The 17,321-nt window shown below is 52.9% G+C and overlaps 1 protein-coding gene across 4 annotated transcripts in view; it reads right to left on the reverse strand.

The window, feature by feature from the left end:
• The window catches only part of SCUBE3 (signal peptide, CUB domain and EGF like domain containing 3), a 47,657-nt gene that overhangs the window by 29,434 nt on the left and 902 nt on the right, over positions 1 to 17,321 (reverse strand). For 2 of the 4 annotated variants that reach the window (XM_068918218.1, XM_068918216.1), the window contains exon 1: positions 7,620 to 8,407. The exons of 1 other annotated variant lie outside the window; for it this stretch is intronic. In XM_068918218.1, the coding sequence (XP_068774319.1) occupies positions 7,620 to 7,704 (85 nt within the window). In that variant the 5' untranslated portion in view covers positions 7,705 to 8,407. Of the gene's footprint in view, positions 1 to 7,619; positions 8,408 to 17,321 lie in introns of those variants that run through there. One more of the 4 variants, XM_068918217.1, reaches the window with a different exon arrangement.

Consider the following 17,321-nt stretch of genomic DNA (forward strand, 5'->3'; position numbering starts at 1 on the left):
TCGCGAGCCGAGCGGCCCGAGCGCCGACGGGTGCTGCCCCGGGAGCGGGTCACGGCCGCGGGGGACGAAGGCCGCGCGCCCGCCCGGCCCGGCGTCTTCCCGCAGCGGGATGTGAGTCACTCGGCCCCGGGGAGCGGGGGGGGGTTGTTTGCACCAGGGAGGCGGCACGTGCCTGCGCACTGTATAAATATTTACAGCGTGCATTCATATTTGTTATTTGACATTAGCCATGGCCCGCGGCCACCGCAGCCTCCCCTGGGCCATTAATCACGGGCTAGAGCCTGACCCACCACGCTGGGGACGGCGGCGGGTTTGCGCCACGGGCTGGGGGGGCCCGGATCCAGCTTTCTGCAAAGACGCCGCCGGCTCCTCGTGCCGAGCCGTCCTCGGGGAGGACGATGCGAGGCTGAACGGGACCCGTCTGGAGGCTGGCGGGGAGGTTTCCGGTGCTCAGCCGTAGCGGGATGCCTCCAAATTTCTCTGCACCCCCCACCCTGCTTTGCAGAGCTGAGGCCAACACACTCATCACACCCCCCACCAGGCATCGTGCCTACCGGGCCTTCCTCCCCCCAGAGGTGCAAGGCGGAGGGTGGGAGTGCTCTTCTGGCTTCCCCTTTTTTTTTGCGGGGGGGGGAAGCAATTTCCAGAAATAAACCTCTTTCCCCCTCCGCAAACCCCGCCGTCGCCCCCAGAGCGGCGGCCGTGCATCCCTGGGGACGCTGAGCTCACGGCGCAGCCCCGAGCCCCGCAGGCGTCGGGCCGGGAGCGGGGGGAGCTCACTTCCTCCCCAGCCAAACTTCGCGTGCGGCTGCAAAACACCGTGCCCCGCACACGCACGTCCGCGCGCCCCCCGCGACGGCATCGCCTCGCCCCCTCGGCGCGGGTGCAAATATCCGCGACGGAAAAACCCGCGCGAGCCCGCAGGAGTGTAAAGTTCACTGCTCCCTGAGTCATATTTCCCAGCTGCCGGGAGCAGCACCAGCCGGCACGGACGGCGCCGTAACCGCAGGGCTGCAGGGCGATGGGGCCGCGGCACGAGCTCCCGCGCGAGCTCCCGGCCCGGCGCTCCCGGGTGAAGGCTAACGGCGTCTCGTGCCCCTCTCCTCCCCGACCTCTTAAACCGCGTCTCGAGAGCAGCGAAGAAGAACAGGACTTCACGTACGCGGCTTCGCTGTCGCCCGTGGAGGGCTGCAGGATGCTTGTTCCCCCCGGGAGCAACGGGCTGGGTTACAGACGGAAAAACGGAGGTGCAGAGGCAGCGGGAGGGACTTGCAGAAAATGTCACTCCACAGACAGTCGCCCTGATTCCTGACTCCTCGCTCAGCTGCCTTACGGCGCAGAGCCCTCGCTCCGGTCTTCACCCCACCTTTATAAGCTCTCTGGGTCCGAATTTTCAAGTGCGGGAGCCTACGTTTGCCTGCAGGAGGTTGTGGTGGGAAGTGGCACCCGAAAGGTGCCCGGTTGCCATCGCCCCTCCGCGCACGCTGCTGGCCCGAGTTAAAATGCTTCTTCGCTTGCAACGATGCTGAAATCCCACCCAAGGACAGTTTTAGAAAGTGAGCTTATCAGATTTTTTTACTTGGGGGGACGCAGCCCATTCTGCCTCTCCTTTTTTCCCATTTGCATTGAGATTTTACCCGCTTTGCTCAGCTCAAAGCTGACTGCGGAGACAAAAAGCCCCTCTCTCTTCCGTAAAAACTCTCAAGTGTGGCGCTTCCATTGGCTATGATGCAGTTGACATTTTCCCAGGGTTTTGCCAGATTTCTCACTTTTTTAGTTTTTGTGGTTCTATTTGACACTTTTTCCTTCTCTGTCCTCAAACTCAACACAATGAACAATGTCTACACAATGCTGAAAACAATGCCTTGTCTTTCCCTCTCGCACATGCGGATTTTTTCTATCTTCTTTTTTCCATTCTGTAATTTCAAAACTTCTCTAACTTTGGAAAGGTTACACAGCAGCAAAAGTACAAAAGAAAACATCATAAATTTGCCACTCTGTAATTTTTCCAAAGTTGGAGACATTCTGAAAGGTTACAGGAGCAGAAAAAGGGAAAAAAAGAAAAAAGCGTGTGTGTGGGAAGGGTGAGTAAATACCCTCCCAAACACCCCAGGAACCATTCATATATTGGCAAAAATCCTAATTTCAGCATGCTGAAATTCTGGATTGTAAGGAAAATGGTCTTAAAAAACGACTTCAAAAGGGAGTATTTAAAAAAAAAAAATCTGAAAAACTACAAATTTGAATTTTTGTCAATGTAAGTAGTCTTTTCTCATGAAAAGGCCAGTTTGCTTTCAGGACAGCCCTGCTCTCCTGCAGGAGAGTTTTCCCCAGCCCAAAAACGCGGACGGCTGGAGGCACGGCCGGGCTGCAGGTGTCTCCAGCGGCTGCGGAGGGATTTGCCTTGCGAGCCAACAAAACAGAACTTCAAAAAAAAGAAGAAGAAGAAGAAAAAAACACCCTATTGATGTTCCTGTCCTTATTTGCTCTTGCCAAACCCTCTTCTAGACAGGATGCGACCCTGTTGGAGTCTCACTTGCCAAATCCAAGTGCGAATTTGGGGGTTTTGCCCACAGCTGCCAGCCGGGTCCCCGTGCAAAGGTGTCGATAGCAGGCCACGGCCGCCCGGCGCCTCCCACGCCTCATGACCACAGGTGCCCAGGAACCAAAATTGCCAGAAATGGGCCCAAACCGGACAGTCCAGATACGCTCCCCGCGCAGCAGCCGAGCCCGGGGCCCGGCGCAAGAGGCTCTCACGGCCACGTGCAGTGGCAAGAAGGGGACGTAAAGCAACCGCTCGTGTATTTTTAGAGCCCAGAGTGAGGTTCTTGCCTTATTTTGTTTAAAAAAAAATCAAATAATAATAATAATAATAATTACAAAAAAAGATGCTTCTCTCCAGAGACTGAGAGGCCAAACCAATTTGAGGGAGATGAGGTAAGGCAGCAAAAAAAGCCTAAAAACCCCTAAATAAACAAAAACCTCGTCATTTTCCCTCTCTTCTGCAAGAGCGTCAGCCCTGGGTTCAAATTAATTTTATTCTTTATTTTTATATAGGCATATATATTAACAGCCTTTCTGTATAGGGACGTGTGTGTAGCTGTTGGCAGACATGCAGAGTTTCCACTCGGCCTTAACGCCAAATTAAAGCTTTATAACTTCAGTAGCTCTTTTTACCAGGGTATTAATAACCACCTCAGACACCGCGGTACAGCTCATTAATCACTTGTTCGCCCCGCGGCCCGGCCGGGGAGCTCACGCGGGCCGTAGGGATGGTGCTCCGGCAGGACGAGGTGCTGCCACCTCCGCTTTGGCCACCAAAGGATGCTGCTGCCGGGCAGCTTTTTGCAAAGCGCCCAAAGCTTCAGCAGCCGGACCGCGAGTCCCAGCTCCGGTGCCGGTGGCTGGACCTTGCTAACGGCCCCGGGCGCATCGCGGCGCCACGATGGCGCGGGAAAGCGGGAGGTGAGATGCAAAACGGGAGGGCGTCGAGGCAGGACGCCAAGCCCGGATGGCTCCTTTCCTGCCTCGCGCAGCTGGCGACAGCCAAAACACCCTGCGCGGGCGCCTGGTTCCCGTGACCGAGGATGGGGAGATCTCCTGATGGTGACGATGGAGCTGGGCTGCTCGCGACGGGGCGCAAAACCTGGGCCAGAAATGAGGAGCACCAACTGCACCACGGGCTTGGGGACCTCCCTGTCTCGTCCTGTCCACCGCAGGACACCTGCCCTCGCCTTTCGCTCCCGCTGCCCCTGGCACCTGCATTTCGTGCCCGCCGCGGGACTCGCTGAAATCTCCTCTTCCTACGAGCGGTCCCTCGACCCCCTTGGGGGCTGCCCAAGCCCCAGGTTTTGGTTTTTCGCATGTTGCAGCATCCCAGAGTGCTTTTTTCCAACAGGCTTTTCTCACCCCAAGGAGGCAGGAGCCCGTAAGCCATGGCCGGGGCCAGATCCGCTGCCAGCTTCCCCATCCCTCATCCCAACCTCAGGCGCCCCCGTCGTCCCCATTTACCGGAAACCAGAACGGGCTCATCGCTCTTATTAAAAAAAAAAAAAAATCTTGATTTCAGCTCCCATCTCCTCCTGCTTCAAGGCTCACGGTCCAAGGTTTTTTCACCCATCGAAGCAGATGGGTTTAAACTGCAGCTTTTCCGTAGAGGATTTGATGCTTTGAGCAAAGAGCCACATTCATTTCCTGGGGGGGGATTTTCATTGCTGCTGTTGTTGTTGTTGTGCCTTTGGCTTATCAAACTGACTGAGCCTTGGGTTAAAAATGCATGTGTTTGTTTTCTGTTTAGGGAGCAACAATCGCAAGATCTCGAGCAGGGAGGCGAGAGGGCCCTGCCGAAACACCGGCTGGGCTTCGCTTGGCCTGGGGAGACAGAGCAAACTTTATTTGCCATTGCAGGCTTCTCCTAAGGCCTCTCCAGGGACTTATAATTTTCAAAGTGAAGGTTAAGGTTATTCATGCATATTTTTTTCCTAAACGGATTACTCCGTCGCGAGTGTCTGCAAAGGAAAAATTTATAGAAAAATAAAATAAAATAAAAAATAATAAAAAACTGTGCTGTGTGGAGACAGCAATACATCTCCGCACTGGAAGACTCGAGGTGTCTGAATATTTATACTCCCGTCGGCAGTTACAAAAAAAGTCTTCTTCCCTCCTTCCCACCCCCCCTCCTCTTTTTAATCTAAGTACAGGCATGTTGGACGCCCTCAGTCAAAGATCTCCTTTGAACTGCTGTATGTTGAAATGTTTACAGTTTTACATTTCATATTTCAGCGGGGCGGAGGGGACAGGCACAACAGTCGCACACTGTGAATGCAGGAGAGGGAGGAAAGCGCAGGCCAAGGGGGAGGAGGTTACACGGCGATGGGAGGGGAAGGAAGCAGCATCTCCACGCCGCGATCGGAAAAAACCTTGCGCTCCTCAAAGCCCCCGGCGCGGCCGGCGCCGCAGGTGCATCGCCACGAAACCGAACCGAGCCCCGGGCGCGGGAAACGTGGGCCGGGCGCTCCCACGCCGCCCGGTCCCGTGCGCCACTGCCGAGTGAAAGCTGGGTCGGCAAGCAGGTGGCTTTGGGGACGTGCTCTTCTCCCTGATGGCTGGGTGGCCGAAGGGGCGGCTGGGGGGGATGCACCAGCTCCGCAGCGGCCAAGGGGTTTGCCAGCTTCTCTGCACCTTTCGGGTCAAGGCATCGCAGGGAAGACGGGCTTAGCAATCACGCCTGTGCGGTTCCCGGGCTGCCAGGAGCCTCCATCGGGTTATTTGAATTTATATTGTCAATCCTTCTCCTTCCTTGAAGGCTTTCCTAGCCCTACGCTGACCCAATAAGCTCAGCAGACATCCAGGTCCTCCAGCAGGCACTGGCTCCAGGCCGGCTGCATTAAATCCTTCCTTTCCTACAGCCTAAACTTCCCACGGTTATTCAGTGCTGCGAATGAGCCAGCGAGCCCTACCGAAGATGTGCCATTATCCCAGCAAAACGAGCCCGTCCTACGTGAGATGAGCTGTCCCCAGCCTCAGACAGTTGCCGGGGCAAAGGCTTGGTGGTGCGTGAGCTTTGGGGGCAGCAGGGGCAGAGGGGACAGGCGTCGCCCCGTCCTTGGGGCCCCACACAGACACCACCAGGGAGGATGTGCCGATGCTTTTCGCAGATGCCCCGGTAAAACGTTCCCCAGGTGGTTTCAAAGAGCTCAACCTTGCCAGACGAGGGGAAAAGCATGTTTTTGATCTGCCAGCCATTACTTCCAAATTCAGCTCTAGCTGAATCCACTACTCGGTCCATCCCTCCCCACATCTTGCTTCAAGATCCTGGGACCTCCCAACAGCGCAGCAAGCCCCAGCCTTCAACTTCACCCTTTTCCAGCTGCAAACCAGCAGGGACACACGCCCCTGAGAACGGCTACTGTTGCACGCCACAGAGTTAAATTCGCCGCCTGCTTTCCCCCAGCACCAAGGTGGCCTGAGCAGACCGGCTCGCCGGGTCAGAAAGGTGCCGGGGCAGCACGAGGAGCCCGGTCTGCCCGAGGTGTAAATGAGCCTGTTTGCCCCAGCTCAGGATACAGCTCACCTCTCTCCACCCCCACTCCACCCCTTTCCTTCCCTGAAGGGATCTGTCAAGTCTCTGCACGATGGAATTTTACTTTGCTATTTTAATGCAATTCTGGCTCCGGCTTAAATGGAACTGGAAACCAAAAGGCCTTAATAAATAAATATTATGATAAGAAATGAAAGCAATGCATACACTAAAGATAATTTGAGGGGGGATAAAAACCTAAGCATTCCTTTCCAAGGCTAAATCATAAAGCTTTACATGAAGCTGGACTCCCTCTCACCAAACCTTTGCCCTGGAAAATCTCCCCTTGTGCTTGTCCAGACTGCCCTCCTGAAAGTCGTCTATTGTTTTAAGAACATTTTACAACAGATAAGACAATAGCCTTGAAATTTCCCCTAACTTTGTAGGTGACAGGGCTCAGAGCCACCATGCGCGTGGCTGAAATATGACTATCACTAACGCTTACACGAGATCTTCAATTATGTTCTGTATGCCTATATTTCATTCGCACTCTATTTAATTTCACTGTGTGCATAAACATGCAGCAACTACAATAGCAAGAGCCAAAGCTGGTTTTGATAAATCTTGCATGCAATTAAACACTATAGGAAAAAAAAAAAACCAACAGATTATGTAGGTAGTGGTGAACTAGAAAAAAGAAACCCTAGATACAGCCAACGAGATCATGCACATAGGTTTGTGTGTGTGTTTGCATGTGCGCGCGCACTCCTATGCATGTGAATATAGAAAAAATGCAAGCTAAATATAGAGCTGCCACAGAAAAACCTAAGATATGGAGAGCCCATACATAAAGCTACATGTGTATATTCATGAAGAAAAACTCTGGCTAAATATAGGCGCGGTGAAATAGGAAAACCTTAGGTTGATAAAGATGAGACATATCTCTCTTTTCTAGATCTGGAAACAGATAATGTATGTTTTGCAGTGTTTATCTGCATTCAGCTATCTGAAGTTTTGCTGTAGCGCACACCCCTGTAGCGACAGCACGGCGTTTGAGACTCAGCACACGCGTGTAAAACACACAAACGTAGATGCAACTATACAACTCCCACCTTCCAGCGTTACAGATACCAGCTCCACCGCACATTCCCTCTAAACCAGCCAGAAATTTGTCCTCCTCGCCCACATGGGAATAGGTACTATTATCCCCTTTCTACAGACAGTGAAACAGGAAAAAAAGGAAAGCCCCAAATCCCCTCCAAACAGCAACATTTTCCCTTTCTGTGATGGGTGCAGACTTTTTCGCATACCCTAATTTTCTGCCTCTTAGCCTTTTTCCTTGAGATAAAGAGTCTGGACAAAAAAAGAGTGTTAAGAAATGTAACTCATTAAAGAATTTAAAAAAGGAAAGAAAGAAAGAAAGATCAAAAGAAGCAGGGAGAAATATCTGCAAGCAACATTTAAAATCTGCTCAACTATTTGTTGTTATTGCTGCTAATTTCTCCAGCCTGTATATACAATTCCAGATCTAAAGAGGGGGTCCGGCTGCCTATGCACACATCAAACAGCAAACCTTTAGAGCCGGGAAGATTTCTCTTACCTTGACTGGCTTTATTTGCCAGCGTGTTTCCAGAGTGGAGGAGAAAGAAAAGCATGCAAAATCCAGCAATCTGCAAAGCTCCCATTGCAATCTCAGGCTGTAGGGAGGAATGGGGGCAAGATGGGGGGATTTCTAGTGCTTTAAAAGAAACAAGGGGCTGCGCATGCAAAGGGAAATCAGGAGAGGGCAGGGGCTCTCTCCGTGTGCTGTGGGAGACGGAGGGAGGGAAGGGAACCGAAATGATGGAAAAAGCTGCTCTGGGTTCAGTTTGGGGCTCTTGGTGCTGCTAAAGAGGGAGAGAGTGAGGGAAGGAGACCTAGGGCAGTTGGAGGAAAGTGGACTCTATCGCCCTCTCTCTGGCGGCTGCTCTGATCCCTTCTTCTTCTTCTTTTTTCTAAATAATCCCAGCCAATTCCAGTTTTGCAAGGGAGCAGCAGCAGCAGCAGCAGCAGCAGCAGCAACGAAGGGGGGGAAGCAGGCGCCTTGCCCTGGTGCTGGGGACCTGCGAAAGGGGAGTGGAAAGGAGAGATCCATCCAAGCAACGCCCTTTCTTCCTTCCTTCCTTTCTTTCTTTCTTTCTCTCTGGCTCCGGCGGCTCCTTCGCTGCTCCCCCCGCGCACCCCCAGCCTGGGGCTCTGCCTGCAGGAATTTACAGTCTGCGCCGGAGCAGCAGGGCCAGTAGCCATGGAGACTGCTTCGCCGGGAGCAGGGAGGTCAGGCGCAGACCAGCGGCGATCAATGGATCAATGCAAAGCCCCCCGGCCGCCCCCAGACCCGCCGGGCGCCTCGCAGCCCCCTGGCCCGGCCAGCCCGCCGGCGGCCGGCTCCGGGGGGGAGAAGGCGGGCGCCATCAGGAAAGGCAACAGCGGGGGGGGAAAAAAACCCACACACAAGTTTGCGGATGCCGCGACCTGCGGCGTGCGCGCGCTCGCCCGGTGGGAAAGGCAGAGCGAAGCGTGGGGATGACGGGGAATAGGGGCGAAAGAAAGAAAAGACCTGTATGATGTGTTCTTTTTTTTTTTTTTTTTTTTAAATTTGGTCTTCTCAGTCATCCCTGGCCCCCAGCACTGCGGTGCAGGGTGCCGGCGAGGACGAGCGGGGCTCTGCCCCAGCCCGTGCCCTCCTCGGAGGCAGCTTGCACCATTGCGCCGCCGGGGCGTTTCGCCTCCCTGAGTCACTAGAGACATTGCCAACGCGGAAATCGCGGGCAGGGAGATGCTGCGAGTGGGAGCGGGGCCGGGGCGAAGGCGGGCCACACTCACAGCCGCTGGGGAGAGCGGGGTCCAGCAGCCGAGGAAGGGCCGGCTGGTGAACCTGCCATCGGCCTCTCTTCCCACCCCAAACGGAAGCCACCGAGCGAGGCTGGCTGCCACTGCAAGCTCATGTCCACTTTTGTGACCATAACACCTAAAAATAAAATAGAGGAGTCTGGAAAACAACAAACCCACCTAGCTAACCCAGGGCATAAGCTCCCGTCTCCTGAGCCCTCTGCTCGCTGTGTCTAGGCAGGAGGAAACTTCACCTGGAGGAAAGATGTGGAGCCACAGCTCATGGAGGGGCTCCCGCGCCTCTGCCCAAAGCAGATGGCAGCAGCTAGTGTCCACGGCAGGATCCTGGACTGGATCATCCATGCTAGGATCCAGGCAAATCCTGCCTCCCCAGGGAAAGGAGGTGATGGGTCTCAGCTGAACAGGAAGAAGCAGGAGATCCCTGGGTCTAGTCGCTCTTACCCTACAAAAACATGTCATGCTTTGATTGCCATTGTGGACGTGCAGGGACCTTCTCTGCGGATGGAGGGCTGTAAGAGCAGGTTCATGTTAGAGATGACAGAAGCAGCGAGGCCGGCACAGGGGACAGCGTGCACGTAAACTGGTGGCTCCTCCACACAGATCTTTGCAAAGACATGAGGCATGGGAAAGGCTCTCCCTCCCCACCTCAGCTGGGATCGTGGCCCTTGCTGAGCCTTTCTGCACCCCCTTGGTCAGTGCTGCTTGCCACCAGCAGGTCCTGGGGCCACAGGCATGCACACAAAGTGCTGGGGTCCCTTCATGTCATGCAGGAACCAACCCCTTCCAGAGGAACAGGGAGACCACCACGAGCTGAAGGACAGATGCACGTGTGGCCTGTTATGCCCAATACACATCCAAGGTTCAGACTGGCCTTTGCATGTTGGCTGCAGATGAACCCAAAGCTACGAGAGGGCCTCTGCATTGCTCTTCTGCCAAGGCAGAGAGCACAAGATAAGACTGCTTTTAGCCTGCCACATCTATAAGGTTTTTCTTGATGGGGTAACTTGTTCTGCTGTAGTTAATGCAATTTATTTAGATAAGAGATTGAGTGGAAAAGGACTTGCATCTACATGATTAGCCCCAATAACTCAGAGGGCATCTCTGCTGCACTGGACTGAATCACACCAGTAACGCAAAATCCTCCCTGGCACAACCATCGCTCCAGGATAGACTGTGAGGTGTCAGACATACAGAAATGATTATTAAGGCTGCAAGAATATATCTCTCTGTATACAGTTATGTATATATCTCAATGGTTTCCCATTTGCCACCATGCTGCCCACCTGGTCAGCCAGAATTTCACGGCAGCTGCAGGGCTAAAACTCAGTTCCTTTAACGCCGACACACAACCTCGGGCCACACGAAGGCAGAGGAGTCGGCGCTGGGATTTGTCGGTAGAGTACCGTGGCACAGCAGTGGGCACATGCTATCCCGTTCAGCACTGCAGCCCCGAATGAGAACAAGGCAGTTGCGGGAACATCCTCTTTTCTCTGCTGGGCCCTTTCCCAGCCTTTGTAACCTCTGATCCATTTTAAACGGAAGAGTTTTGTTCTATATTTCAGCTAATACATCCCAAGCCTGTAACAGGCGTTGTCTTGGCAGTTTATACCACAAGCTCTTTGGGACAAAGGCTGGAGCATCGAGCAGAGAGCGGCTCTGATCTTTGCTGGGGTTGTGGCAGCGCCGCCGAAAACAATATTCCAGCGCAGTGCAAACCAAAAGCGTTGTCAGCTGGATGCCGCATCCCCTCCTGCCGGGGTCTGTTAGACAGCAGCAGCACTGCTTTTCTTCCCAGCCTTGGATTTGCCCCGTAAACACGAGTCTTGAGGAAAAATGGAAACTCTCCTTCTGCCCACGCCAGCTGATGTTTGCCCCGGCTGGCAGGCCACCACTTACACAGCACCTCTGCGCACGGTGTGTCTGTACCCCATCCCATCATCTTTTATCATCGGAGCCAGAGGAAAACTAAACAGCCTTTTTTTTTTTTTTAAACCTGTCTTCTAAATCCGGAGACAGAGCTCAAGGCACGAGGGACAAGACCTTCAGCTACGTTGATTTATAACCGAGGCTCTAAATTACAGGTTTACGCATTAGTATAAACACCCATAAACCAGTCTTAAATACACAGTGTCGCATGTAAGCAAAACGCCAAGACACCAGGCAGCCACGGGAGCGACCTGGGAGGAAGAGCAAAGTCCTTGCTTGGGACCGAAGTGCTGCCGGCACAACCAGGTCCTGCCCAGCCAAACGCATTCCTGCTTCCACCGGAGATGGAGTGCGCCTTCAAAGCCAGGTTGTTTGCTGCTGGCAGCCCCTCCAGTTCCGTGCAAAGCTCGGGAGCTTCCTATGCTCTCGGATACCCAGCAGGCGATGGGGCTGAGCCCCAGGGCCAGCTTGCCAAAGGCATCTGCAAAGCACTGTTGCTGGTACCTGCGACTGCAAGAGCCGAGTTGCGTTGCCAGAAGGAGCTGGGGTGCCACAGGGCTGAGACATGCCACTGCTGCCCTCTTTGCGGGGAGAAAGCGAGGCGGATGGAGACTCCCTGGCACACACAGCGAGGCTGGCGGCAGGGCCACGAGGTGGAGGGAAAGCGCCTGAAAGCCAGCCTGGCCCTTCGGCCCCACTGCAGCTCCGTCCCAGCTCCCACCCCAGTGCCGCACCGGGAGCCGGTCAAAGGCATTGCAGGGAATTGGGACAACTCTGCAAGCCGGAGATTGCAGCTGCTGCGGCATGCATGCACGTCTGGAAGGGGAGGAGGTGGCAGCACTCTCCTCCCTGCTGCCTCCACTCCCTGTGGTGCACTTCTGGGCAAAATCCATTTGCTTTGGCTTCACGTAGGGCCAGAAGATTTGGTCCATTGTGCTTCAGTGCCAAAGAGCCGGTGAGGAATTGTTGACCATGTTGAAACGGTTACATGGGGAGTAATGAAAATTTACTGCACCCGGCTCGAATCTCCAGCCAAGAAATAAAAGCAAAGATCACAACAGGCATTTTTTTAATTTGAAGCAAAATTAAAAAAAGAAAGGATCCGCACTTAGAAAACAACAACCACATCCACAGATCAAAGCAGCTGGTCTCCTCTCATTCTGGGTTTTAAGAGGTTTCTGCAGCTACAGGGATGTTTACACAGGGAGAGAGATACATACATTGTGCTGTCTTGATGCCGTCTCTCCCCCTTCATCTGGCAAAACATTCCCTGGGAGGCGACGTGAGGTCATTCTTCGCCCCTGTGTTGTTTTCCTCAAGCTGCAAGCCTGCGGGGCAAGAGGCAATTCATTTCCCATTAGCAAACACACATTTGCACTTGGAACCTTCCCATGCACATTTTGACAGGGGAACGAACGCAGGGCGGCCGGGCCCAGAGAAGGCAAATCCAGCGTCGCCAGCTTGTTATCGTGCTCCTGGTGGGACCTGCAGCACGGGGGGCTCCGAGGAGGGTCGGCCGTGCCTGCTGAGCCATGGCGAGCTATGCAGGAGGCCCTGAGTCACGGGCTGGCATCTTCCGCAGACCGGCCTTAATGCTTCTGTGGCTTCCACCACTTTTATTACGAGAGCGCTGGATGGCTCGGGGGATCACTAATGGGCTATAAAATCTTTCCTTCTCTGTCTCATCTGCTCGAACCCAGTTTGGATCAGTGGAGAACGGCTGTGCAGGCACTGCCACGCCAGCTCGCGTCGGGCTGGCTCGGACGTAGCGGGAAGGCAGCGCACGCTCTGCTCGTCTCTTGGCATCAGCATGTTGGCCCATCCGCTCGGTAGGCAGTGCCTGCTTCTTCAAAACAGACAAATTCTGGCTCACAAGCCGTCCCGCCATATCAGTTCAAATAAAAACTTTGAAACTCAATATACCCCGGCTCTAACGTGAATTTAATGTCATATGCTATAAATGAGCAACATCTTCAGCACTGACTGCATATTTGCATGATGATGGAGCCAAAAGGGATTTCTCAGGCTGGGCAAGAAACTCACTGCAAAGTAACAGGCAGACACAATACTCTCAGAGGATGCAAAGGGCCTTAGGGCTTGCAGAACCATCTATTGGATGAGAGGGGGGTCCTGGAGGAAGAAGAGGCCCAAGTGGTTAAGCCACAATGCTGGGAATTAGGGGATTTGCCTTCTCCTCCAGTCCACGAGGACCAATGGCACAACACTGCTAGCTGCACTTGGCAAGGCAGGCACAGACCTCCCCGCTGCATCCAGAGCTGGGCATTTCTGTTAATTAATGCTGGTAAAGTAGCTGGGCGCTCTAGGCTGGAAGGAGTTGACTTGAGAAAAGAGCAGCAGAGAAATGTCAACGCCTTAGTGAGGAGTGTGGTAAAAAAAACCTCAGAACAGAATAGACTGTTTTTAAGAACAGAGAGGAAAAGACTGTATTCCCAGCAATACGCAAACAGCCCTGGCTTGGACAACGCAGACGAGCCAGATCGCAGGTTCTCTAGCACAGCTCTCATTTCTCCAACCTTCAGCTTTGTCACAACGCTTCCAAGGGGAGAAAGGCATAAAGTCCCACTCAGTGACTGCTTGTCACCCTGTGACACCTTTTTTCCAGTGTCACAGAGCTTCCCAAAAATGCTGTGTGCGGAGAAGGCCCTTGTTTGCGAGTCCCATTTTACCGGGGGAGAAGCTGACACATGCTGGGGTGAGGTGACTTGCCCAGCGTCACCGGGGCTGTCTATGGCAGCGCCAGGAATAGAAGCAGAGTCCCCGTTCCCAGCTAACCACTAACCACACTTATCCCAGAATAAGGGTCCCTTTTTCCAGTTGAATTTATACAGCTTTCAAAGTGACATAAGCTCTTACAGAAATAGGCACTCTTTTATTCCGGAATAATTACTGGGAAATTATACCACAGTACGTATTCTAGTATAATTATACCGGCGAATTTTACCCCGTGCAGCCGACAGACCTGCTGTACGCGCCGCGCAGCTTTTATCTTGTCCTGCTTCTCAATGAGTACGTGTAGCTCAACTGACAGATCGTCAGGATGTGGGTGGAGAAGGAAGGGGCTTCGGGTAGTCAGGAAAGCAATATATCACTCTTTAAAGCTCCGTTAATAATGTTTCCCACAGAAGATACCCAATGAATAGAAGATCTTAAAGCTGCTGAAGTCAAAAGGAGTCTTTCGGGGCATATCTGCTCACACCCCAGGCAGTATAGGGCCCGATTCAGCCATGCTTTGTGTCTCTGCTCAGCTAAAGTTTACCCCCATGCAGGGTAAACTTTGAAGCAGGTGTTTTGTTTTAAATGCATTTTACATCCCACACAGGTGGGAAATCAAGCTCACGGTATAGATTCTGCTGAACTGGGGCCTGAAATGCACTTCTGAATTAAGTTGTTAGAACATGTCATATTTAACACCCTTCAAAAACAAACTAATAATATCTATCAGGTGTGGACATGGCTATAGATGAGGCGAGAGGAAGTAGAACCGAGCTGTTTCTGTTACAGCTGAGGACAGCGCACTGCGAGAAGGCAAGGGTTAATGCAGCACCGGTGACACCACTTTAACTCTGGGACCCAGACACATGTGTTTAAAAGTAGCACTTCTCTCCTTAAAATAGTTTATGAATCCTAGTCGGGGATAAATCCAACACCCCTGAGCAGAAGGAGTCCTATTAATTCCTGAGTTTTTCACACTGTAGTAAAGCGGCGATTTTATTTGCCTGAGTTGTGTAAGATGTCAGTCATTTTCCCACTTGCATTTCCATATACAATTTAACAAGGCATTAGTTTATTTCCAGAAGCCCCAGCCAGACCGAAGCCAACTGCGTCAATATTTTGTTGCTTACACAAATGCCACCATTAGAGTCAACACTGTGTTTTAGGGGAGTTTAAAAAAAAAAAAAAAAAGTGGTTCCTCCAGGATGATGTATGTATAGCCCTTAAAATAATAACAGTAACATAAGCCTTTCAGACAGGCTTGCCTGGGTGCATAGGCATTGCTTTAAAGGGTGAAGAACACTACTCGAGGGCACTGACCTGACCAAAGGCATTTGCTAATTAATTCATTCTTCCAAGAGACTTAACTGCCTCTTGCCGTCGGAAACCAAGGCAAACCCGAGCCAAATCCAAAAGCTGTCGGAAAACACGGAGAGACCCTTATTGACTGTAGAAAGCGTCAGAGCGAGGAGCCGGCTCCCATCACCCGCGGACCGCTGCGTCTCGTCTCCCGCTCTCCCCAGCGCCAGCCGCCGGGAGCCGACGCAAGGCAGCGATCCAACTGCAACCAGCCGCTTTGCTTTCTCACGCACAGTTTCTCTGTGCCGCTTTCAAAGTTAAGCGGGAGCCGGACTGCATGGGCGAAGCGAGGCACTGTGCCCCCAGGCTGGTGGAGAAGGGGCCATGTCCCCACCATGCCCGTGGTAGTCCACTTCTTCCCCTCTCCCACAGCATGATTTTGGGGTCTTTTTCCTACGTTGCATTATCTGAGCACAGGGGGCAAGGGCTTACCCCGGCCAGTTGGCCGTCTCGATTGCTCAATGCATCCTTCTGCAGTCCGCGGACCTTCCTGTTGACTTTGGCACGGGCTCCTGAAACCCTCGGAGGTTTTATGGTCCGGCGTGAGCTCAGCGCAGCGGGTTCGTTCCTCCGCCGCCTCCCCCAGACGCTCTCTTGAGTGCGGCCCCTGAGCCACAGGCTGCCGATATCTCCCCTGAGCCCCCAGCCACCGACACTCACGACCCAAAAGCTGGGCATTTCTAACCCCAACGCCTGCCCCTGGCCCACCAGCCCTGCACGAGACAGGAGCGCTTGTGAGACGTGTGATAAAATCCTGCACCAGGCTCCCCAACCCTGCTCAGCGTGAGCAGGGGGACAAGAAAAAGGCAAGAATAACTTCCACCCATAAACGCAAGCAGGGAAAGCCCTGCAGGATCTCCTCCACCATCCTGCATCAGACCTGCTTTACATGACAACAGAGCGGTCTTAGTGTGTCAACAAGCCCTAAACACCAGAGGGCAGCTGGAAGTGAGATGCCGTTTTTTTTTTTTTTTTTAAATTTAAAATGCACTTCTTAACCTACAGGAAAATAAACGTTCTTCTAGGATGGCCAAGAAAACCACTCTGGGATTTTCCAAATGGGTATGACTGACTGTTTATGAGCAGAGGGCTCCAAGCGCAGAAATAAATGGTTTGCTCTCAGCAGGTTTTCCTTTCTATATTTACCCTCACCCGAAATGAACATTAATGCACACTGCAACATTTATTCCCTCTGATCAGGGGAGCAGGCAAAGAAACTAAACAGCCACAACACGTCAAATAAATTGTTAATCTGCTGTTTGCTCTGGGGCTGGGGGAGGAGGGAGTCCCAAGGTTTTGGGCAGCGCCCAGGGCCAGGTTACAACATCCATTTCAGCTCTGCAAAAGCTCTTCGTTTCCCTCCCTGCAGTTTGTGGCTGCTGAGAGTTAGGAGCTGGGTCCTTCGTGGAGCCCATCCAACAGTCCCCACTGTGTCTCCAGCCCCCTCCCCACAGCATCTGAGCATCCTGAACCAGCTCATGGGCGGCCCCTGAAAAGGATTGGATCCTCATTGCGCAGGGGGAACTGAGCTCCACAAGATGCAAGGATTTGCCTGGTATTGCACAAGAGGCCTTTTGCAGGGCAAGGAGCTGCAATGGGCTTTGCAGTTCCAATTTCCGGGTTGTTTCTGTGCCTGTTTGTCCCTATGGGTGACCTCTCCTACGGACAGATCCTCAGCACAGACCCACTGATGTGCAAAACATCCATAAAAGACCTAGCCCGTCCTTCCCAACAAGGGGCTGGCAGGGCTGAGATGTCGCAAACCGAATCTTAACACAAGGCTGGCCACCCAGCTGTAAAACCTCCTCTCATAATCTCAGCCCTCAGGGACGGAGAGGACGGGGGGAATCACCTGATTCTCCTAGATGTCATCTGCATCACGTGGCTCGCTCAGCCGTGCTTGCGCCGCTCACCCAGTTCAAATCTGGGCTTGACCTCCAATTTACCTCGACGTTTGCTAGCTAATCGTGCCAACTGCTTTGGCACACCAGGCAGAAGGGGGTTCGCACAGCCCTGAAGACGCTGCTGGGAGAACGGAGGGATTAAACCTCCATTGGCGCTGGGGGAATCAGATGCGCTGGCCGATTAGTATACATGGGTGCCAAAGACAACTCTTGAAAGCGCCCGTCGGATTTGGGCTGCGAAATGCAGCCTAACCTAGCTGGGATAAGAGCAGCCCGGCTTTGTTCACAGGACTCGCACACGCAAAGTCAGGTGGGATCTTGTGTTTTTTCAACTCAAACTTTTCACTTTTGGAATAGCTTAGTGAACCTTTCCCCAGCCCCTGCCATTTCAAGAGCATTTGTGTTAATCCAGATTAACGCACATAAAGCAATTTAGATAAACCACATTAAACCAAAACACCTTTGAACTTTTTTTTGGATTGAAATTCCTC

The sequence above is a fragment of the Struthio camelus genome, chromosome 24 (assembly GCF_040807025.1).
Source record: "Struthio camelus isolate bStrCam1 chromosome 24, bStrCam1.hap1, whole genome shotgun sequence".
Classification (NCBI taxonomy): Eukaryota; Metazoa; Chordata; class Aves; order Struthioniformes; family Struthionidae; genus Struthio; species Struthio camelus.